This window comes from Galleria mellonella, unplaced genomic scaffold (assembly GCF_026898425.1).
Source record: "Galleria mellonella isolate WM207_F2 unplaced genomic scaffold, CSIRO_AGI_GalMel_v1 utg149, whole genome shotgun sequence".
Lineage (NCBI taxonomy): Eukaryota > Metazoa > Arthropoda > Insecta > Lepidoptera > Pyralidae > Galleria > Galleria mellonella.
Window position 1 is genome coordinate 256,854 of NW_026442000.1, and position 24,901 is coordinate 281,754.

The 24,901-nt window shown below is 43.7% G+C and overlaps 3 protein-coding genes across 4 annotated transcripts in view; all 3 read right to left on the minus strand.

The window, feature by feature from the left end:
- Positions 1 to 1,162: 1,162 nt before the first annotated feature.
- Positions 1,163 to 2,558, minus strand: LOC113510211 (phosphate carrier protein, mitochondrial-like). Its single transcript, XM_026893661.3, has one exon. It carries the CDS (start codon positions 2,346 to 2,348, stop codon positions 1,407 to 1,409), a length of 942 nt encoding a protein of 313 aa, XP_026749462.1. The 5' UTR covers positions 2,349 to 2,558; the 3' UTR covers positions 1,163 to 1,406.
- Positions 2,559 to 3,414: 856 nt separating this feature from the next.
- LOC113513998 (fibrillin-3-like) lies at positions 3,415 to 10,474 on the minus strand. Its single transcript, XM_052892061.1, has 8 exons — positions 9,987 to 10,474; positions 9,386 to 9,673; positions 8,790 to 9,079; positions 8,261 to 8,467; positions 7,872 to 8,026; positions 7,130 to 7,369; positions 5,876 to 5,966; positions 3,415 to 5,311 (listed from the first exon to the last, which is right to left on the minus strand). Exons 1-8 carry the CDS (start codon positions 10,316 to 10,318, stop codon positions 4,947 to 4,949), a joined length of 1,968 nt encoding a protein of 655 aa, XP_052748021.1. The 5' UTR covers positions 10,319 to 10,474; the 3' UTR covers positions 3,415 to 4,946.
- A 1,478-nt stretch (positions 10,475 to 11,952) lies between these two features.
- LOC113517773 (fibrillin-2-like) overlaps positions 11,953 to 24,901 on the minus strand; it is an 80,124-nt gene continuing 67,175 nt past the window's right edge. Inside the window, exons 29-45 of one of the 2 annotated variants that reach the window (XM_052892059.1) lie at positions 24,436 to 24,575; positions 23,256 to 23,372; positions 21,977 to 22,123; positions 20,472 to 20,588; positions 20,206 to 20,309; positions 19,523 to 19,784; positions 19,017 to 19,341; positions 18,433 to 18,666; positions 18,109 to 18,278; positions 17,405 to 17,606; positions 16,690 to 16,809; positions 15,872 to 16,029; positions 15,354 to 15,454; positions 14,527 to 14,766; positions 13,727 to 13,952; positions 13,107 to 13,280; positions 11,953 to 12,082 (exon numbers count right to left, since the gene is read on the minus strand). In XM_052892059.1, coding sequence (XP_052748019.1) covers positions 11,970 to 12,082; positions 13,107 to 13,280; positions 13,727 to 13,952; positions 14,527 to 14,766; positions 15,354 to 15,454; positions 15,872 to 16,029; positions 16,690 to 16,809; positions 17,405 to 17,606; positions 18,109 to 18,278; positions 18,433 to 18,666; positions 19,017 to 19,341; positions 19,523 to 19,784; positions 20,206 to 20,309; positions 20,472 to 20,588; positions 21,977 to 22,123; positions 23,256 to 23,372; positions 24,436 to 24,575 — 2,950 coding nt within the window. In that variant the 3' untranslated portion in view covers positions 11,953 to 11,969. The remainder of the gene's footprint in view (positions 12,083 to 13,106; positions 13,281 to 13,726; positions 13,953 to 14,526; positions 14,767 to 15,353; positions 15,455 to 15,871; positions 16,030 to 16,689; positions 16,810 to 17,404; positions 17,607 to 18,108; positions 18,279 to 18,432; positions 18,667 to 19,016; positions 19,342 to 19,522; positions 19,785 to 20,205; positions 20,310 to 20,471; positions 20,589 to 21,976; positions 22,124 to 23,255; positions 23,373 to 24,435; positions 24,576 to 24,901) is intronic. The other variant, XM_052892060.1, reaches the window with a different exon arrangement.

Below are 24,901 nucleotides of genomic sequence, written 5' to 3' on the forward strand. Positions count from 1 at the left end.
CCCGCAATACCGAATGCATTACGCGCGCGTAGCCACCCCAGTAGTATAAGAACCCCATGCTACAGTCTCTTGGAAAAACCTCGACAGAAAGCTCATTCTCCAACCTGAATGTTCGTGGGACGTGATTGTCTAGGCTTTTAGGTTATTTTATATTGGGAGTTTTTTGTTCTTAAAAAAATCAACTTCAATTGTGCAAATGTTATTTTGATTTGAAAACTAAATTACTGAAACGATTTTGATAGAATTTTCTATGGGACCAATCTGTAAGTTCGAGTATATTGTTACTGTTAAAAAAAGAATTGCCAAAATCGATTTACAACTGACGCAGTTATGAGGTAAAAAACATAAAAAAAATACAAATTGGGAATTGGAAACTTCCTTGTTTTTGAAGTCTTTTTTTTTTATACCACTTAGAATGGCAAACAAGCTGAGGGAGACTTTGTACAAAAGTCGTTTGCTTGGGTACCTCTGTCCCATTCGTGTTTCAACCGTAAAGCAGGTGTATTTGCATGGCTGTGTTTCGGTTTGAAGGGTGAGATATAGCGTGAATTTACTGGGTACAGAGGAATAACACCTGAGTCCTCAGGAATGGCAACGCATGGAAAATATTATGGGCGAAACAGTATACTCTGTTATGTTCATGGTACTTCTCATGTCTATAGGCGACGGTTGCCTCTTTCCATCAGGTGGGCTATCAGCTTATGTGCCATTCTAAGTTGTATAAAAAAAAAACAAAATAAGTATAATCACCTATTTAAATATTTATTTTTTCTTTTTATAACTGTTATTTTAAGTGGAAAATGTTAGATAATCGTAAAGAAAACAAACACAGCTCTTGTGAACAGCGGATAACTCTTAGATTATGTTAAATGGTGGGCCCGGTGTTTGCGACCGCGATCCGTCCACTTCTAAAACATGGTCCGGGCGCCGGGCAACTGGCTCCATTTAGTGGAGGTCACTTTAACCGGATCGGGCGGCTAAATCCGGTAAGTGGGGCACGATGTTCAGATAAATCCCCATATTATTGTTATTGCCATCCCGGAGGATCCAAACCTCCTTTGTATATGATCGTCTCGTGCTATTATAATCTGTTTTTCTGTTCCTATTTCCCAATACAGTGTAGATAACTTGTGAGGAATTGGTTTCCAGTAAAAGGGTTTTATTTTTCGTTTATGCTATTGTCAGTAAACGTCCGATGGCTTTGGGTTTATGTAAGCATTTCAACGGACATTTGTATCTATCTATGTAATGTTACGATGTGAAGGGGAAACTTTATTTCGAGAATGAAAGGGCAAGAAGTAAATACATCAAGAAAAGTATATTGCAGAAAACGAGACAACCGATACACACATGATTCACAAGGAAATTGAACGATGTTAATGTAATTTCAAGTGTACAAATTTATGTTATTTCTTGGCTGCCAGTTTCTTTCGAAGCGATTCCGGCATCGCCGCGGGTGGCGGGCGAGGCATCCTCGTATAAACTTTGAAGGCATCGTAAACGAACCACTGCAGCCCGGTCAGCGTGCCAATCATAATTATACGGGCCACTAGCCCGCGCCAGATTCCAACCATTCCAACTTCTTTTATAATTCCGCCGATGGTCGCACTCGGATCCTTATTCAGTTTAGAAACAACAGTGTCAGATGGATGCGACACTATAGCGCACAGGACGCCAGCTATGTAGCCCGCTGTGAACGTCACTACTAACTGCTCCACCTTCGTGCACTGATCTCTCGGTTTCGGAACTACATTCGCGTACAAATACTCGAGAGTCTTTTCGAAGGACGCGAACTTCATCATGGTATATGGCACCTGGCGTCCCCAGAGTGGCGTCAGTCCCTTATAGAAAACTCCAAAGCCCTCTGTAGCGTACATATGCGGCATGGCAACTCTCATTTGTGAAGTGTACCCGGGTGTCGTTTGCATCCTCACTTTGGTCGCTTCGAAAGGCGCCAAAAATATATCAGCAATCAGCTCAGCGGATGCTGATGCACCCAAATATAAATAAGTGCGATATAAGTAAGCGGATTCTTCGTCGACCATGCTGGCGAATTTGTATTTGAAGTATTCGTATCCAGCGAATTTAACGGAGCCCTGGAGAGAATATCCGATCAGTGTCGGCGCCCAGCCCTTAACGAGATTGGCGACGCCGCCTTCTCGGAACGAGATGGCGAACCCCTTGAAAATGGATTTGTACTTCCCGGGGTCTACCTGCAGTCGGCACTTGACTAAGTCGAGAGGTGTGACAAGGGTGTGGGTGATGCCACAGGCACAGGCGCCGCCGGCCGCGCACAATCGGAAGAATTTGTTGCTGTTCATCTCACAAGAGAATTCTTTTTTCGACATTTTCAAGTAATTATACCGTCGAAGTAATGGACGATATAACCGATGCTCTGCGGCTCACGCCACAGTTTTTTTTTTTTTTTTTTAATACTAGATACCTACTATTGTTAATTTTAAGAATGTTTATTCTTCTATAATATTTTATAGATAAATTCTTTTGACATTAGCCTGACGGACAATTTTCTTTTTCTAATGACAGAAAATGGATATCAAATAAATACACATTGGACCATAGATATACTAACATACTCACTAACACAAGACGCCATGACTTCTTTTCAGTGCTAAGAACAAGGAATTACATAGGAGTGATAAAATTGTCAATCCATAGCAGGCTAGTGTATAGAAAATGTTATACGGCCATATAACCCCACCAAATTCAGATATAACCTGCTTGCATACTTTCTACATAAACTGTGTCGAATATATAATCCGGTAATGTAAAATTTGTCATTGAAAAATAATTAACATATCAAACATTTTCTATACACTAGGCTGCTATAAATTGAGAAAAATAACGACTGATTTGTTGTCCTCTTTTTACTAATTATATTTACATAAGAAGAAAGGAGACAACCGTATGATTCACAGTTGTTATTTTATCATTCTTTCTTTGTAATTCCTTGTTCTTAGTTTCAGTCAATATATTACTGTACAATGTATATTTCTGCCAATTAATAGGTCTGTTTTTTCGTACTTTATTTTACATTTTACCTTTCACTTGTATAGCGGCAACTTAATATATACTTTTAAATGCTAAATGAATAATTAGGACTGTTATTTTAACCTCGTCCATCTTCAACAGGAAAGGAAACTCGTTAATGAATCTCAAAGTCATATCATCATCACCAAAGAGGAATCATCACCATCATCATCATATCAGCCCTTAACCGTTCATTGCTGAACATAAGCCTCCCCTTGAGAGGTTTTGCCAATAGTTGCCACGCTTGGCAGGCGGATTCGCAACCGAAGACAGGCTTTAGAGATGTTTTAAGAGGTACGCTGCCCATCCCTCACCGCCCCTCAGTCGTGTGTATCACAAAGAGGAATATCAATTAAAAGAAACAAAAACAATTAGATAAGTTTATAATTTTATTAATTCCACCTCCGTTCGTCATCACTTACCTAATATAATGTTAATAAATCCTAAATAATATGTAACTAAAGCTAGTACATTTATATTAATTTATAATATTTGTATACACATATTTACAAAATAAAACACATTTTTTTTTTATTGCGGCGATTTCGTAGTTTTCTACAAGAGTTCCTTTCTAATCTATAGTAAATTCCATAATAATACATTACATTTCACAGTAAGTAGAGTTTATAAGTAATTACTATTAAATATTACAAGGAATATTAAATAAATAGTTTACTTATACTAATTCACTGGCGCGTGGCGTTACGATCGAATGCGAACAGGGTTGTAAGAGATAGAAACGTTCGACATTCATAACAAACTCGGTTTTACTTCGACACTTATAAAAACTTCGAATCCTAATAATAAAGTTATTAGTTTAGCTAACGATTGCCTCGACACCGGTATATTCATCAACTAACATAGTATTATGCATACATTCACCTAACACATTTAATACTGCCTACGAGATCGTCTACACTCAGCGGAATCGCGTGACGATGATACAGTGACCCGTAATATTTTGTTGCAACGATATTTATAAAAAAAAATATAAAAAAAATAAAAAACAAAATAAGAAAGTGTTCGAAAAATAAAAATGTAAACAATACAATATTGCCGCTGAAACAAAATATTTGGCCACAATAAACAGAACCAGTCTAACATTGGGTGACACGTCCACTTCACCTGCACGGCGTAAGACTAGCCTATGCGTCCATGTAAGGCTACGGTAACCACTTACCATCAGGTGGGCCGTATGCTTGTTTGCCACCTCAGTGGTATTATAAAAAAAAAATGTAATTTGTTCAAAGCACAACACACTATCGTGACATCTCTCAATACGTTTACGTGTCGAACAAGCAATATCCACAACACAATAATGGCAGTATGATTGTTACAACAGATATTTCATGGCAGTGACGTTAATGTTATAATAACAACATTTCATTCGCATTATTTACGCTAATTCGAGTCTTAAATATTTATCGTAATTTATTCATAATTCATATTGAACGTTTTGAAATTCTGTTGTGATCGAGTATCGATATAAAAATACATCACTCGCCCTGAAAATCGAGTATTCGAACTGTACTGTACTGTAGCAATCCATAAGGTGAAGAAATTAGAAACTAAATTCTCCCCTAATATCCCATCCTTAGTCTCCAATTTAATGCAACTTTACGATCGAAACAAACATGCCGAAGAAATTTATGAGAATTCTTTAACTGTACTTAAATAATATTTTTTTATAAAATATTACAAACAGCGGCTTCGTGAGCGAAGACCCTTTGCCTTACAAAATATATTGATAAGGTAAATGCACCAAAAAATGCTTTAAACATTATTTAGCGACCAATTTTGAATTGTAACATTTTTAAGGCGTGGGTTATGGATAAGTACGTACGTGTAACTCGATAATCAGGACATCACACGAGCGAGCCTCACCGCCGGAGCGTCAATCAACGTTTCTTGGGAGCGATTCGTACCGACACGTACAGCCGTAGAGGCGCCGGTACATTCAAGTCCACGTGCCTCCTGCGTCGTCTGGCTATACTGGGAACTGGGACAAACCTCGCCTCCAACTCCAGCTGTCTCTCCATCACCGCATTGGACTTGAGATGCCTCCTCAACTTGAGTGCCCACGTGCCGTCACGTTTGGACAGTATGAAGTCTTTGTTGTCATCTCCATACGCGATTCGATAATGCGGCCGCGGCCCGTCTTTAGCCGGGACGAGGCGGAGGAGGGGCGCTTTGCCCCACGTCTGTTTCGGTGTGGCTTTTACCACGACCAATTCGGCTTCTGGTTCGAGGAGCGAACGACGACCTGGGGAACGAATGAATGAATAAAAACTACATTGAAAGAATGATACAGATTATAAAGTTTAAAAATATGTACGAACGCTCAGGTTGTGGAATGAGTCTGTCGAGTTTTTCCAAAAGACTACAGCATGGAGTTCTTCAAAAGGAGGGTAAAGAGGTTTCTACAGGGTCGGCAAATTGTGCGTAATATTCCTGGAAATGGTAACCGCTTACCATCAAGTAGGCCGTGTGCTTGTTTGTCACATCAGTGGTATAAAAAAATTTACACGAACAAACAAATACTTAATTACATAAACCTAATTACGTAAAAGCACGATAATGAGGCAATAACGGGCATCCTTATCGCTAAATATTTATTTAAATTTAAGGAAATTTGGGACTAGTACTAGAATGACTCTTGAAATTTTCATATCCCACGTTTTCACTGAATATATGTAGTGTATTATCACATATGAGTATATAGAACATATTTTTTGCTTATGAAAATGTCAAAAGTTTACACCATAACACATGTTGCAAACATAACATGTTTTGTGAAGTACATACAGGTATGTATTAAAATACTCACGACGACTGCGTCTCCTGCGTTTCCTGACGACCGTGGTTCCATTCGCGTACACAACGCCCTCTTCGGGAGCTCTTCGCCGGCGGCCATTCATCTAAATGTAAAAATTTTGGGTTTTACTCTTCAAAAATATAATAGCCTACCATTATAACGCTAGCCAGATAGATTGGTTTAGAACTTTATCAACCATGTTTATTTAAAAGTTATGGAGTAACTACATTATAGTTAAAAGCAAAATAAATTTTACCCTATTGTTATTTTTAAACGTGACGTAACATTATGTGATGACATAATTGCAAAAATAGTCAAAAATAATTTAGTAGTAATAAAATTACCGAAAACATTTTTGTATCTATGTATTTTTCATTAATTTATTTTTTCTCTATTTTAATTATTATATAATATATTACAAGATATACTACATTTTATGAGACACTGTACAATGATTGGATCCAGAAAGATAAGTTCCTTTTAATTATAATTTAACCAATAAAAGTAAATGTTTATGATTTTCTTATGCTGCCACAATATATTTATTTATTTCTGTAACTTTTTTATGCACCAAAATATAGAAATATTCAATAACAAATACAAAATTCAAATGAAATAAATTAATATACAGTACAGATCATTCATTATCAGATTCCTGAGTCCTCGAGAATGACAACGCATGGGGGGTATCATGGGCGAAACAGAATATTCTGTGATGTTCATGGTACCGCTCATATCTATAGGCGACGCTTAACACTTTTCATCAGGTGGGCCGTCAGCTTGTTTGCCATTCTAATTTGCATTAAAAAAAATCAAAATATAAAGATACAAAAGACGATCTTATCGTTAGGGCAATCTCTTACAGACAACCTTTTGTTTTTTTTTTGGTGCCGTGACCAGGATGACTACCTTTGGTTAAAGAAGGGCATATAGCAGTGAGTAGATGACGCAAGAAACTTAATAATTTATTTAGACTCTTTTTTATATCGTTTCTAGGCTAGTAGGTTAGCAATACAAAAAAATAAATTTAATATATATATTACGGATGAAGTTGACATTGTTGATTGCAAAATATATTTATTATTGTTATTCAATACTTGTAATATTCAATTTAGTTTAATGCTTTTTTGTATGATCGTATTTAATTTCAGACATGTCAGAATTTCACAAATGTATATTGTTTTTTTTTTACTAATGACTACCAAAGTGTTGTTGGTTACTGTGCAGCATGTGGCACGTGTGTGTGTGTGTGTATGCAGGAGGTACCTTGCAGCTGAAGCAGCCCTCGGTGGAGATGAGGTCAGGGTCGCGGCCGAGGCGGTACTGGTCGCGCACGGGGAACACGGGCGCGTTGCCGATGTCGTCGGGCGGCAACGCGGCGTCCAGCGCACTCAGGCAGTGGCCCGCGCCCACCAGCGCGTAACCGGCCGGGCAACCGCACTCGTAGCCGCCGCCGCCCGTCGCGCACCCGAACACGCAGCCGGCCGCCGCGCACCCGCCAGCCGTCTGCAACACACCCCACCAACTCGGCCGATATGATATTCGAATGGTAACCCCGCCTACGCTATCAGTATACGCTGGCGGGGCACCAGTGAGAGATGATAGGTGACGATGAAAACATGTCAGCCCATCGTAATAAATTCCACAAAAATTTAACCTTCACGTTGTTCCCCCTGGAAATAATCGTGGTTGATTCCAGTGCAATTCATCACGATGGACAGTATTCCCATTGCTAACGATATACTCATGAGCGTATTTTTAAATGAAACTGATATGGATCGTACTCGCCTCAGAATTGTTTGGCACACGCCCCAGGATTCGACCTAAACTTTAACTATACGCAAAGATAAATCTGGGAATACATACTTCATCCAGAAGCCCTCTTCAGGCTAAGTACGGAGCTTACGTCGTAACATCTTATCTCGCATGGATCACATCATTATCCAAAATAGTATATTGGCTGGATATTGGTTAAAATGTTCATGATTGTGGCACGATCAGTGCGTACCTGCAAGCACACGGCGTGGCCGGCGTCCCAGCCGTAGCCGGCGGGGCAGCCACAGCGGTAGGCGTCGCCCACGGGGAAGCACGGCGACGCGCCGCACGGGCTGTCCGCGCAGCCGTCCCGCGGCACGCAAGCGCCGCCTGGCCCGCGAGTCGTGCCTGCGGTTATAAAATTTGTAACAATTCATAATTTAACTGCCATGGTCCTTCAAGCCGGATTATTATTTTCACAATAGACGGAATACATAATATGAGGCCTATAATTCTTTATGAAATGATCCTTTTAGACGAATCATTATTATCTGAATAAATAAAAAAAAATATGGAGTCCTTTGAGCCGGATTACCATTTTTCAAATAGGATAAAATAAAAATAGTGATGTGCTATACGTACCAGCCGGACAGTCGCAGCGGTACTTTCCGGCGTAGTTTCTGCAGGGCGACTGGCAACGGCCTTCTTCGCACTCATCTCGGTCGAGACAACGCGTGCCCGTAAGATCGAGTCGGAAGCCCCGCGGACATACACATCGGTAAGATCCTAGCAGATTCACGCATTTTCCTGGCGTCGGGCAGATACCCTCTTCTTGGCATTCGTCCACGTCTGGGGATAGGGAATTGATTATATTTATCAATATTTCATTTATATAAAAATGTCAGATATTTAAAGAGATGTTTTTTGAGACGACATACTGCATGATTTTGTAATTTTTATACGTATGTATGTAACTATATCTATTCAGGGAACATATTTTACTTTAAGATTAATCTTCTTTAGGAGTATTAAGAATGTTACAAAGAAAAGTTTTTAATTTCACAGCATGCTACCAAGTCGATTTTCATTATACATAAAAATGAAATCTTGTCGTGGCACCGAATCGTACCGCAATAAGTATGGAGCGAGCGCGGAATGAGTATGTACTGACCGACGCAGGCGTCGCCGTGCTTCTCGTAGCCGTCCTCGCAGGAGCACTCGAAGGAGCCGCGCGTGTTGGTGCAGATCTGCTGGCAGGTGTGGTCGCCGCGCTCGCACTCGTCCACGTCGCGGCAGGCGGCGCCGTCGTCGTCGAGCTCGTAGCCGGCGCGGCACGTGCAGTCGTACGAGCCGTCCGTGTTGCGGCAGGCGTGCGCGCAGGGGGCGCCGCGCGCGCACTCGTCCACGTCCACGCACGCCGCGCCCGCCGCGCGGTGCCCCGCGCCGCACACGCACCGGAAGCTGCGCACGCGCACACACACACTCACACTCACACACTACTGCCAGTGACAGGAGCAATTTGCTGGTTTCATAATTTACAGTAGCATAACATGATATTCTGCCATTTTACAGTTACTATATAACAGAAAAGGAGGATGTATGCCATTAGCAGACTTTTAAATTGTACTTGAATTTTCCTTTCCACATACTAGTATGTTATACTAGTGTAGTATATTCCCACATACTTAGTGTAGTATATTTCCATTTTACAGTCAACTCTTACAAGATACTAAAAAAATATACCAATTAAACTAAAATTCAACATACCTGCCAATAGTATTAACACATCGTCCAGGAGCACAGAGATCTGGCATTGCGGCACATTCGTCGACGTCGTTGAATACACCGCCTACCCCTCCGGTTCCACCTCCACCGCCTAGGCTCATTCCACCACCGCCTCCGGCGATTACCCCTCCTCCGTTACCGCCTTTTCCACCGTGGTCGATATCAAGATTCCTATCAGTACAGAGCTCCATACGTTCAGAAGAGCCGGGCGAAGGACATAATTCACATTCTGGACCCCATGCTACACCGACTGTGCAACAACACTGCGCCCTGCAAAATGAATTTTTAGTAATTATTGTTATGATCTTTCTCTGTTATTTTACAAACTAAACACGAGGAGAAGAAACTTACAAGAAGTTTAACCATTTGCATTTACTCTCTATTTATGTGTTATTTTTACCAAATGTATATCACTAAAGGGTTCTTCAAAGTCTTTTATTCCTTCAAGCCCAGTGTGAAGTACCAAATTGTAAAAAAGTAAGTAAAATATCTACTTATAGATAATATTACAAAATAAACAGCGTTTTGTACAAAAGTGTCTGCAATCATTTAAGGCTGCTTATACACACACTGCCATACTCACTTGGTGACGTGCGTGGGCAGCGCGGGCGTGGAGGCGACGTTCCGCGGCCACGGCTCCGGCACGCAGCGCCCGCCCACCAGCAACCGGTGGCACACCGCCGTGCGCCGGCTGCCGTACGTACACAGTACACAGTACACAGTACACAGTACACACACACTGCCATACTCACTTGGTGACGTGCGTGGGCAGCGCGGGCGTGGAGGCGACGTTCCGCGGCCACGGCTCCGGCACGCAGCGCCCGCCCACCAGCGACCGGTGGCACACCGCCGTGCGCCGGCTGCCGTACGTACACAGTACACAGTACACAGTACACAGTACACACACACTGCCATACTCACTTGGTGACGTGCGTGGGCAGCGCGGGCGTGGAGGCGACGTTCCGCGGCCACGGCTCCGGCACGCAGCGCCCGCCCACCAGCGACCGGTGGCACACCGCCGTGCGCCGGCTGCCGTACGTACACAGTACACAGTACACAGTACACAGTACACACACACTGCCATACTCACTTGGTGACGTGCGTGGGCAGCGCGGGCGTGGAGGCGACGTTCCGCGGCCACGGCTCCGGCACGCAGCGCCCGCCCACCAGCGACCGGTGGCACACCGCCGTGCGCCGGCTGCCGTACGTACACAGTACACAGTACACAGTACACAGTACACACACACTGCCATACTCACTTGGTGACGTGCGTGGGCAGCGCGGGCGTGGAGGCGACGTTCCGCGGCCACGGCTCCGGCACGCAGCGCCCGCCCACCAGCGACCGGTGGCACACCGCCGTGCGCCGGCTGCCGTACGTACACAGTACACAGTACACAGTACACACACACTGCCATACTCACTTGGTGACGTGCGTGGGCAGCGCGGGCGTGGAGGCGACGTTCCGCGGCCACGGCTCCGGCACGCAGCGCCCGCCCACCAGCGACCGGTGGCACACCGCCGTGCGCCGGGCACGTACACAGTACACAGTACACGTACACACACACTGCCATACTCACTTGGTGACGTGCGTGGGCAGCGCGGGCGTGGAGGCGACGTTCCGCGGCCACGGCTCCGGCACGCAGCGCCCGCCCACCAGCGACCGGTGGCACACCGCCGTGCGCCGGCTGCCGTACGTACACAGTACACAGTACACAGTACACACACACTGCCATACTCACTTGGTGACGTGCGTGGGCAGCGCGGGCGTGGAGGCGACGTTCCGCGGCCACGGCTCCGGCACGCAGCGCCCGCCCACCAGCGACCGGTGGCACACCGCCGTGCGCCGGCTGCCGTACGTACACAGTACACAGTACACAGTACACACACACTGCCATACTCACTTGGTGACGTGCGTGGGCAGCGCGGGCGTGGAGGCGACGTTCCGCGGCCACGGCTCCGGCACGCAGCGCCCGCCCACCAGCGACCGGTGGCACACCGCCGTGCGCCGGCTGCCGTACGTACACAGTACACAGTACACAGTACACACACACTGCCATACTCACTTGGTGACGTGCGTGGGCAGCGCGGGCGTGGAGGCGACGTTCCGCGGCCACGGCTCCGGCACGCAGCGCCCGCCCACCAGCGACCGGTGGCACACCGCCGTGCGCCGGCTGCCGTACGTACACAGTACACAGTACACAGTACACAGTACACACACACTGCCATACTCACTTGGTGACGTGCGTGGGCAGCGCGGGCGTGGAGGCGACGTTCCGCGGCCACGGCTCCGGCACGCAGCGCCCGCCCACCAGCGACCGGTGGCACACCGCCGTGCGCCGGCTGCCGTACGTACACAGTACACAGTACACAGTACACAGTACACACACACTGCCATACTCACTTGGTGACGTGCGTGGGCAGCGCGGGCGTGGAGGCGACGTTCCGCGGCCACGGCTCCGGCACGCAGCGCCCGCCCACCAGCGACCGGTGGCACACCGCCGTGCGCCGGCTGCCGTACGTACACAGTACACAGTACACAGTACACAGTACACACACACTGCCATACTCACTTGGTGACGTGCGTGGGCAGCGCGGGCGTGGAGGCGACGTTCCGCGGCCACGGCTCCGGCACGCAGCGCCCGCCCACCAGCGACCGGTGGCACACCGCCGTGCGCCGGTCTGTCCATGTACACGCACGGTTATACATGCTTGTTATATCAATTGGGATTAAATAAACACATATAGGATTACAATACGCTAGCCGCTGACACTGACTGACGCCTTTGTACAAGACAAAGAACTATGACGAAGACCGACTAAGAAGACAGACGTTATTTTCAAACAAGAAATTAGCCTTTTATTTTAATACTTGAGACGTCCAAATTCCAACCTTTCGACCATTTAAGCGACCCTCGACCCTTCAACCTCTTATAAGAGTTCTCCTCAAATCTACTCCCAAACTTCTTTTTCTCATTTTGTCTATCTTATACAATTCGTGCTTTACATTTCAGTATGTATCTTTCTATTGCTAAATAGTAGGCTGCCGAATGCTTTCCGTCTCTGTTTTCCAGATCCATTTGCTTCCGATTATCTTAAATATCTTTCTATTGCAGTATTTTTTTTTTTATTTATACCAAATAACAAAGAAACTGACGGTCTACTTGATGGAAAATAATAACCGTCTCCTATAAACATGAATAACACCTAAAAGTCACACAATACAATGTATCGGTCATCTGTTGTCATTCCTGAAAATTAAAATATTGTCTTCGTACCGTCTAATTCCATTCAAACTGAAATAGGCATGTAAACTCTACTGCTCAGAGTTAAAAAGACAAGTTTTTTTTATGCAACTTAGAATGGCAAACAAGCTGACGGCCCACCTGATGAAAAGTGGGAACCGTCGCCTATAGACATGGGCATTATCATGGACATACCACAGTATACTGTTTCATCCATGATACCCCGCATGCCTTGCTACTCCTGAAGACTCAAGTGTTAGTCCTCTGTACCCTGTAAATTCACTGCCACATCCCACCCTTCAAACCGAAATACAGCCATGCAAACACAACTACTTCACGGTAGATACACGAATAAGATAGAGGTACCCAAGCAAACGACTTCTGTACAAAGTCTCCCTCTGGTACAAGTGGGACAAAGGCACCAAAACAAACTTCTGTAGAGGCTGCCGTAGAGTACTGACCGATACAAGCCATGCCGTCGTCGCTGCGCTCGTAGCCCTCGTCGCAGTCGCACTCGAAGCCGCCGTCGGTGTTGATGCACACGCCGGGCGAACAGTACTGGTTGTCCTCCGCACACTCGTCGATGTCCTCGCACGCGTCGGGGGCATCGTGAGGTGCCGACGTTCGTTTGTAGCCTGCACCCAAGTATCAAATCATTTAGTTTGAATGAATTACATTTAATCGTTAAAGTTAGTCAGTAATCTGTATTAAGATTCAGGATTATTGATGGTAAAGCAGCCTTAAAGAGCTGAATGGATTTTAATTTGGTGAACTAATTATATACTCTTATTAACACAAAATCTTAATACGCTCGAATAAAGCTGCAAGCTGTAAAGGAACAACTAAAGTTTAGAAAAAGAAAAGTATTAACTGAAGTCAAAGATTAGTAGATAAGTACCCATACCTACGGTACCTCCCCCGGAGCATACGGATCTGATCGATGCATTTGCCCACGTTAAAAAAAAGGTTCGGTTAGGTAAGAATTAGCAGATATGTAAAGAATTGTATAACATAAATGAGACTCTGGTACGAAATATATCGCTGTGGTAAAGAGATAAGAAGCTTAACGAGGTATTATTACCTTCGGGGCACTTGCAGACGTAGGAGCCGACGACGTTCTCGCAGGCGTGCGGGCAGGGCGGGCGGTCGGCGGCGCACTCGTCGATGTCGCGGCAGTGCAGCCCGTCGGCGGCCAGGCGGTAGCCGTACGGGCACGTGCAGCGGAACGACCCCGCCGTGTTGTGGCAGCGGAACGAGCACGCCGCGCCCTCCGCGCCCTCCGCGCACTCGTCCACGTCCACGCACGTCTGCACACGCACACCCACGCATGCACACGTTATCACGAGTAATTCTATTGTTGCTCCAACATACTAAGAGCCGCGCACTCCGCGCACTCGTCCACGGCTACGCACGACAACACACGCGCACCCACGCACGTACACGTTATTACGACTAATGCAACTGACTGCTCCGTCATACTACGACGACGGCATGCAATATACGCAAATCATATATAATATGTAAAGACAGAGGTTTTCGACACTCTATTCTCTTTATCTATTCTATAAGAAATTTAAAGTGATGTCGTTCATATATAAAGTCGTTCATCCAAATATGATGGTTTGGAACGGTATAAATGTATTGATTACTTGCGTATTGAGCTTAAATGTCGGCTTGCTTTATTCATTAAATAAATAAGTTATTTTTTTTTACTACCATTGCTTATAAAAAAACTACCATTTAAACACATGAACTATGATATATGAATGACATATGATGATATGAACTTATTCCAGCAGCAGTCTTAGAGAGGCATCGCAATAGTAGCAATAATCGCAACGGTAGGTAACGGAGAAGAGAAGCAGCAAGAGAGGTACTGACATGGTCGGGCCCCTCGGTGAAGCCGGCGCTGCAGGTGCAGTCGTAGCCGCCGGGGCGGTTGGCGCAGGTGCCGTTGCCGCAGACGCGCGGGTCGGCGGCGCACTCGTCGGCGTCGCGGCACGCCAGCCCGGCCGCGTCCAGCGCGTAGCCGGCCGGGCACTCGCAGCGGAACGAGCCGTCCGTGTTCACGCAGCGCCCGCCGCCGCACACGTCCGGCCGCACCGCGCACTCGTCCAGGTCCTGCACGCACACCCACGCACCCACACCCCCACACCCCCGCACTCAGACAATACATATATGCAGCTACGTTTACACTAGCTACGATTTAACGTTCTTTTGCTAAAACGTACTTGCATACTGGTTCATATTTGGTGATTATTATTTTAATAAAGAACACGATTTATCATGATAATACAAGAAAGGAACAAAATATACCATCATCATCATCATATCAGCCTTTAACTGTCCACTGCTGAACATAAGCCTCCCACTTGGAGGATTTTACCGGTTGCCATGCTTGACAGGCGGTTTGGCAACCGCAGTTAGCCTTTTGGGATGTTTTAAGTAGAATACTGCACCCTATCTCTCTCCCTTTCAGAAAGCCTTTACAGACTTCTTTATTGCCGACGTTTCAACGTGGATTACACCACGTCATGGTCTCGACAAGATTGTATATTTAAAATTGAAAAAAAAAAATTAACTATCGTTTACAGCTCAAGATTACATCATAGCTCTTTGTCACTTGACACGTTTACACAAACTAAACAAAAATGACAGTAACAGAGGAAATAGAGTTTTCTCGTTAGAGTACATGCAGAATACTGTACCTGTGTCAGATTCGGTCGACCCATTCCGCCCTGGCAGATCCGCAGGAACTCCGCGGAGTCCGGCGACGGGCAACGCTCGCAATACCTGCCCCACGCGGCACCTGGAATAGAATACAACGAAAAATATACATATATCCGTATACAGTCTTAATACAGCTACAATGTAAAAAAATACATATATTTTTATTATCTTCATTCCAGATAGAGACTTTGTACAAAAGTCGATTGCTTGGGTACCTCTGTCCTATTCGTGTTTCAACCGTGAAGCAGTTGTGTTTACATGGCTGTGTTTCGGTTTGAAGGATGGGATATGGCGTGAATGTACTGGGTACAGAGGAATAACACCTGAGTCCTCAGGAATGGCAACGCACGGGGTTATCATGGGCGAAACAGTATACTCTGTTATGTCCACGGTACTGCTCATGTCTATAGGCGACGGTTACTACTTTCCATCAAGTGGACCGTCAGCTTGTTTGCCATTCTAAGTTGCATAAAAAAACTTAAAAATCCAGAAATACCTTCAGAGCAGCAGCACTCTGGACGCGCCAGCTCGAGAGGTCTCGCCTTGTGGCAGCGGCCGCTCTCCCACTCGTCGTAGCACAGCTCTTTGCGCTCGTCCACACACACCGCCAGCGTCTTGTCGAACCGCCAGCCGGACGGGCAATCACATACGTAACTGCAAAATATTATGTACATCTTTGTTTTAAACAACGTGTTAAAATATGTTTTAATACAACGAATTTAGGTATATACACAGTCTGACTGGCAAGCCATCACCGCAACCTATAAACGCTCAAACGCCCTCATTCCGACTTTACTATCTGTTTTTATATGAAAATCTCAAGTCTAGGTTACCATACCCAGAAATTGCAATGTCATATTTCAAGCTTTAATCTGGAAGCATGCAAACATGCAGCATAGCCTGGAAGTGTTTACGGAAAATCTCTCTAATCTGCACCTCTGTTCCATTCGTGTTTCTATCGTGAAGCAGTTGTGTTTGCATGGCTGTGTTTCGGTTTGAAGAGTGCGATATGGCAGTGAAATTACAGGGTACAGAGGGATAAAACCTGAGTCCTCAGAAATGACAACGCATGGGGGGTATCATGGGCGAAACAGTGTACTCTGTTATGTCCGTAGTACTATCTATATCTATAGGCGACGATTACCACTTTCCATCAGGTGGGCCGTCAGATTGTTTGTCATTCTGGGTTGCAATAAACATGTTATTCATCGAAATGAAAAACAGAGTTTTTAATCCCAATATAATTCAAGATAAATTCATATCTCGACAACCACAATATGAATATTAACCACGCAATAGGTTAAAAAATCTTACCCTCCATTAAAGTTGCGACACTCTCCACCGGCGCATGCGTACGGGAGTTCTTTGCATTCGTCACGGTCCACGCAGCGTCTGCCCACCAGCCGCCAGCCAGTGCCGCAGGAACATTCATATCTAAAGGAAAAAAAATAATTACATATGTTAATAATTTATACCTATATATAATTAACGACATATAAAATAAAATCAGTATTAATCTGTATTTGGAACAATAAAATTAGTCAATAGACTTTACCAATTTATCAGGCAAGGATAACACAGTTGAGTGACATTTGTCAATATGACAACTTCATTACTCCTATTAAGTCCATATAGACTGACTTAGCGTGACAACTGGAATTACCACGCTCAAACGTGATAACAGTGGCGAAACTGTCACGATGACAAATGTCACTTGTGCATAAAGGTTTTTTCACTTTTTTTATTTTATTATTCTAATCTAATTAACCAATGATGTAAAATTTTGTTGCATAAACATGATAAGCTGCTTTCGGGTATCAAAGAATATTTTCTAAAGGTGACTAAAGTTCCCTTAAAAATGCTTATTATGTACTCTCAGACATGTCTTTTGCTCAACGCTGAATGCTTTACTTGCACACTGGGGAGGGCACCAGGCCATTTGGGTAGGACAGAATCCACATGACATAAGATTAGCTGTTCAAATGGGTGGAGAGGCGGATAGGAGTGCGAGAGTAGCAAGCGGACGGACCCGCCGTTGGTGTTGGTGCAGGAGGGCGAGCCGTCGCGGCCGCAGGGGTGCGGCTGCTCGTCGCACTCGTCCACGTCGCGGCAGTTGCGCTGGTCGGGCGTCAGCGCGTACCCGGCCGCGCACTCGCAGCGGAACGAGCCCACCGTGTTGCGGCAGCGCCCGTTGCGGCACACCATGCCGCCCTCGCGGCACTCGTTCACGTCTGACGTACACACAAACAAACACGCTCCTAGTCATTCTTTACTATATATTACTCATAATACAAGGATATTGGATTTGAAGTTATGTGTTACTTAAAACAATTAATTTTAAATTAAAACGATTAATTATTTTATTATTTTACTAAATAATATGGACATTATTAAAAAGAAAAAGTTCGCTCTTTTTTTACTTAACCATTAAATAGATAAAAATGCACTATTGTATCCACACTAATTAGAAGTCATCATCATCATCATATCAGCCTTTAACTATCCACTGCTGAACATAAGTCTCTCTTGGGAGGATCTTGGGAGGGTCTTGCCAGTAATTGCTACATTTGACAGGCGGATTGGCAACCGTAGTCAAGCTTTAGAAGTGGAACGCTGCTGCCCATCCCTCGTCCTCACTAAGGCGACTCTTACGACGGCACGGCATAGAATGTGATGGCCTAATCTATGCCAAGACCATACAGCTAATTAGAAGTATCACAATGTTGCACTTACCCACGCAGTCGTTATTCGCTCCCGGCTTGAAACCTTCATCGCAGTGACAGGTGTATGAGCCGGGCAAGTTCTCGCAGGTACCGTTGCGACACATGGGCCGCGGTCGCGAACACTCGTCCACGTCGCGGCACACATTATCCCGCAGTGTGTATCCAGGTTTACATTCGCATCTGATATTAAAACAAAATTTTGAATTTACTTGCAAATTTAAAAAAAATAGATGAACATATAATTTTTAATCAAATACCAAATCACTTGTAACAATTCATTTGTAGCTGTGAGGGCTTCACTCATACGAGGGTAGTAGATCCACCAGGAGATTACCTGTAAGAGCCGACAGTATTCCTGCAGTCGCCGTGCTCGCAGAGGTGGTTGTCCTCGCACTCGTCGACGTCGTCGCAGGCGTCGAGGCTGGCGGTGAGGCGGTAGCCGGGCGGGCAGCGGCACTCGTACGCGCCGGGCAGGTTCACGCACTGCGCCAGCCCGCGGCAGCGCGCGCCGCCCGCCGCGCACTCGTCGATGTCGCGGCACAGGTGCGACGTGTTGTCGTGCTCGTATCTGGGCCGGGTGCGCCGTTACATTTAATGACGTTTATACAGATTACGTCCCGCACAGGTCACTGCAGTACGTATCGATTACAAATATTTCAACACTCCATCCTTAAATATGTTATTGAAGAAGCGTGGGAAGGTAGTATCAAAATTACGAAAAGACATTTGAACTAGACGTTAGTGACAGTCGACAAATCAGCTAAATATTTTATATAGTGTCGACAAATTTTTAACAACATATAATTTATTGCTATTCTCTTATGAACATTTTCAGACTGACCTTCATACGGACCTATATGAAAATAATTTTAACTCATTTTTAGTAAATTTGCTACTTCCTCATCCTCACATACTTACCCATGATCACATCCACACTGGAATCCGGTGGCTGTATCGTGACATGTACCAGGCTTACACAGCTGGGGCATGATATCACACTCGTTGATCGGCTTCGTTTCGTTAGTGACAGGGTTGCGATACAATCCGGGCTTCTCTCCGCAGAGGGCGATGTGCTCAGGTGAGGACTGTTCGGGGCAGGCCTCGCAGGGCGCACCCCACGCCTTGCCCACTGAGCAGCAACACAGGTGCTTCGTTTGCGGAACTCCCACGGCCACGGAGCATCGTTCATTATCAGGATCCCAGTCGAGGTAGCACTGTCGTTGGCGCACGTCCACACATTCCTCTGGAATAGTATATGCTCATAGTGAATATGAAAGCCAGAACAAGTTTTTGTTACAACAACAAAGTTAATAAGAAATATTACGCATGCATATATATTATATATCAGTCAAAGGGAGATCAAGAAAGAGCACTGAGCCGGAATAGGCCAAAATTAGAGCGTATAATATGGGGCGAGTACTTACTGCCGCTGGGCATGGGCACGTAGCCCTCGGGACAGAGGCAGACGTAGGAGCCGGGCATGTTGCGGCAGATGCCGGGTCCGCAGACGTCGGGCACGGCGCACTCGTCTATGTCGCGGCAGGCGCGCTCGCCGTCGTCCAGGCGCCAGCCGTCGCCGCACGTGCACACGAACGAGCCGAACGTGTTCGTGCACGTGCCGTGCGCGCACAGCGCCGGGTGCGCCGCGCACTCGTCGATGTCCGCCAGCGTCACCACATACGACGGCTGCGACCGTCACACAAACACACAGATCGAATTACTAAGCACGCACCACGTGCAGATTGCGCACGAAGCTGCTTATGATTAAGGGGCCGGGATGGTCCCAAAACTAGTTAAGCGTTTACAACAAAAAACATGTAAATCAAACCAGTTATTTCTACAGTTAGAATATAACATGTCGTTATGAAATCTATAATAATACGACCAAATTATGATACATTAATGTTTCCAGGCGAAGTCTCTAAAATGTTATATTTTCTGGTTAATCTATGTACAGCTTATCAAAAATAAATACTTAGTAAATTGTGATATAAATTATAAGTGAATCTATCATTAATTTCTAGTAAAACATTTTTCCTAATTCTTTTTATATTTCTACAAAGATTAAACTGAATTTATAATAAATAAAATAACAATAAAATCTCACCGGCTCGAGAACGGGCTGATAACCGGGACCACCAGGACAAAGTTGTCTGTACTCTTCTGATCCCGGATCGGGACACAAATCGCAGTAATTACCCCATGCAGCACCTACCATTAATATAAATATTAACTTTGTAATAATAAAAAAGTAATGTTCGTGGTAATATATGTACATAAATTCATTTTGTTACATTTTAACCATTCAATTACAAAATCAATTTAACTAATAATTGGTAAAAGAAAAACTACAAATTAAAAAAAAATACGTACCGACAGAACAGCAGCACGCCGCCATTGTGCCATCTTCAGATAGTTCGTCGCTCTCTCGACAATGTTCTGTTCCAGATCGCAGCTCCACTTTGGAGTAACAACGCGCTTTCCTTGAATCTGCAGACAAAAAATATTTGCTTATTTCTGGTATATTACACTTTTACCATTTTTATTTAAATAGACTTGTTTACAAGCACTTTAAAATCGTAATTTTTTAAAATCTACTGCAGGGTTCAGTTAATTGTTATCTGTTGAGTATATTATATGTACACATATATTTATTTAAATAATAACTATGTCTAAAATTATGTAGGTATTAAAAAAACCATGCATGAATAACTAGCACCATGCACACTTGTCGTTCAAGTACAGTACAATATAAGTAAATAAATATTTTTTTTTTTTTACTTAAGTAAACGTGATTATTATTTTTGATAGTATTTTTTAATCTACTTTGAAAGGCAATTTCAAATAAAAAGTAGAACATATATTCATGAGTGACATTTGTCACTGTGACAATTTCGCTACTTTTGTCAAATGAATAACTGACGTAGAAAAAACAACTCAACGTACATTTTTATAACAGAACACTTTATATTACATAATTCACCTAAATAATTTTTTTATACATCTTAGAATGGCAAACAAGCTGACGGCCCACCTGATGGAAAGTGGTAACCGGCGCCTATAGACATGAGCAGTACCATGGACATAACAAAGTATACTGTTTCACCCATGATACCCCCCATGCATTGCCATTCCTGAGGACTTAAATGGTAATGCAAGTCCGTGACCAGTATTGAATATTTTATCCTTCGCGAACAAAAATCCCATAATTTGTGTATAAGGTTGTCTGTAAGAGATTGCCCTAGCGATAAGACCGCCTTTTGTACATTTATGTGTATATTTCAATCTGTATTTATGTTACTGTATTTCATTTGAATTATTCACTTGTCATTGTATATTTTTATTTATGGTGCAATAAAGAGTTAAATAAATAAATAAATATTTTGATTATTTATTAATAAATTTATGGATATATTTTTCATATGAATCGTTCTAAAATAATGTAAGAAATATATACATACAGTCTATCGATATATTTAATCTATTACACCATGAACTCACAGCTATAAAAAATATCTGCGCCCTAAATATAAATCATTAAAATTAAAAAAAGGTGCAAACAAAACATCTAAACCTGTAAATTCGTAGTCATTTACTATCTGAACGCCGTTAACACCTGATATATGGTATATGTTACGTACACGTACGTGTGGTCCCGGCATAGAATAGGCCACCCCTTCTTTTCCATTGGGTGTAGTAAGAGGCGACTAAGAGAAGGCGAGGGATGGGCAGCAGCGTCCCTCTTAAAACATCTTTAAACCCTAACTGCGGTTACCAATCCGCCTACCAAGCATGGCAACTACTGGCAAAACCCCCCTAAGGGAAGCTTATGTTCAGAAGTGCACAGTTAAAGGCTGATATGATGATATGTTACGTACCATAGCAAGCGGTGCCGTCGGAGACGAGGTCGTAGTTGGGCGGGCAGCGGCAGATGTACGAGCCCTGCGTGTTGACGCAGTCGCCGTACTGGCACGACTGCGGCGACTTGCACTCGTCCACGTCCGTGCAGTTGAAGCCGGGCATCACTGCAAATGAACACGCATAATTATGTTTAATACTAGTGACCCACACTGGGTACAAACGATTATTTTTAAAGTAAAATACAGCCCATGTTATGTTGATGTAAATTTCAACAGGTCAAAGAGTTTTTAAAATCAGTTTATATATTGATTGTTATTTCTTTTTTTATTTATTTATACAAACAAATGATCAAATTTAGTTTAATTTCGATTAATTGAATCTTTAGTTTAAACTATCTTTTTAGTTTAGACTATCTTACACTTTATTGCATTCATTTCATAATGTCGTCAGTCAGGCCTTCATTTCATAATATCGTCAGTCAGGCCTTCGTTTCCTAATATCGTCAGTCAGACCTTCATTCCATAATATCGTCAGTCAGACCTTCATTCCATAATATCGTCAATCAGACCTTCGTTTCCTAATATCGTCAGTCAGGCCTTCGTTTCCTAATATCGTCAGTCAAACCTTCATTCCATAATATCGTCAGTCAGACCTTCATTCCATAATATCGTCAGTCAGACCTTCGTTTCCTAATATCGCCAGTCAGACCTTCATTCCATAATATCGTCAGTCAGACCTTCATTCCATAATATCGTCAGTCAGACCTTCATTCCATAATATCGTCAGTCAGACCTTCATTCCATAATATCGTCAGTCGGACCTTCGTTTCCTAATATCGTCAGTCAGACCTTCATTCCATAATATCGTCAGTCAGACCTTCGTTTCCTAATATCGTCAGTCAGGCCTTCGTTTCCTAATATCGTCAGTCAGACCTTCATTCCATAATATCGTCAATCAGACCTTCGTTTCCTAATATCGTCAGTCAGGCCTTCGTTTCCTAATATCGTCAGTCAGGCCTTCGTTTCTTAATATCGTCAGTCAGGCCTTCGTTTCCTAATATCGTCAGTCAGACCTTCATTCCATAATATCGTCAGTCAGACCTTCATTCCATAATATCGTCAGTCAGAGCTTCATTCCATAATATCGTCACTCAGACCTTCATTCCATAATATCGTCAGTCGGACCTTCGTTTCCTAATATCGTCAGTCAGACCTTCATTCCATAATATCGTCAGTCAGACCTTCAATTCATAATATCGTCAGTCAGGCCTTCGTTTCACTATACAAGTGTACTCACGATCGTCGATGCTGTCGGACTGGTAGCCCTTGTCGCAGAGGCACTTGAACATGCCGTACGTGTTGACACACTTGCCGAACACGCACACATTGTCGAATGTCGCACACTCGTCCATATCTGCAACATATAATGATACACGTATACACTCCACGCTGGTTTGTATGACCACAGTTATACGACCGCATTTAAATATTCAATCAACCAATCAATCAATCGCCTGATTATATCACATTTTTGCTGTTATAACTGTGGAGAATATTTTTTCAACAGAAAACCTTGAAAATGATATCTTTCAAAATAATCTGTTCACAATTGAATAAATTAATGAAAAATCTTTATTGTTCCCTTAAAAAATTAACAATGTGTACACAAACATAATTAATATTTAATTGCATAAAAGCAAAATAAAAAGGCAACAATTGAGATAAAAATAAATAAAATTACAGTCGAATATAGGAAATTGTGCTTTTTGAACTCGTATCACAAATGCAATGAAAAAGAATAAACTATATGAATGAATGAATGAGTATACTTTATTTGCATTATACAATATAGAAAATAAGCAAGGCAATTTACAAACATAACGATACAATTGTATAAGTACAGTAAGGCGGTCTTATTGCTGAGAGCAATCTTTTCAAGACAACCTTAGGGTAATGGACTAATTGTTATACAAGTAGGTATAATAGTGCTTTATAATTAAAAAAGCATCTTTTTCAAATTAAAAATATATAAAAATTACTATATACTCGTATATAATATAATTTTATGATATACTCGTATATAACTTCTTCAAGGATTGGCTCCTTACAAAAGTCGATTGCTTGAGTACCTCTGTCTCATTTTATTTGTGTTTCAACCCTGAAGCAGTTGTGTTTACATGGCTGTGTTTTAGTTTGAAGAGTGGAATATGGCAGTGAATTTACAGGGTACGGGGTACACATGAGTCCTCAGGAATGACAACGCATGGGGGGTGTCATGGGCGAAAAAGTATACTCTGTTGTGTCCGTGGTACTGCTCATGTCTATAGACGACGGTTACCACTTTTCATCAGGTGGACCGTCAGCTTGTCTGCCATTTTAAGTTGCATAAAAAAAACAAAGCGTCAGCAATTGACTCAAGGGCGCCAAATCAGCTAAAGCCAGTGCCGCTATTGCTGTTATTGAACAAGTTGACGTACCGAGACAGGAGCGTCCGTCTGGCGACTTGGTGAAGCCGACGTCGCAGTCGCACTCGTAGCCGCCGGGTGTGTTGGTGCAGTGCCCGTTCTCGCACAGCGTCGGGTCGTTCGCGCACTCGTCGATGTCCACGCACGAGTACCTGTTGACAATACGTTATGGGTACAGGCTATCCACGTCACACTTCACCCTAACCAATTGACGAGGGAGGGGCCCCAAGTTCCATTACTAACAATTTTCCCAAACAGGTCTATCGCCACGTGGTCCCCACTGAAAACCATGGTGCTGAATTCCAGGTGAATTCATCACGATAGACTAACTGACCTGCCTTTTCATTCTCACCTATCATCCCTCACTGGTGCCCCGCCAGCGTACATCGTCTAATCGAAGAACGAGCTTCAAGATGGCATTATCTCTTAAAAGAACACCTTAGAGTTTTTTTTACGCCACTGAGGTGGCAAACGAGCA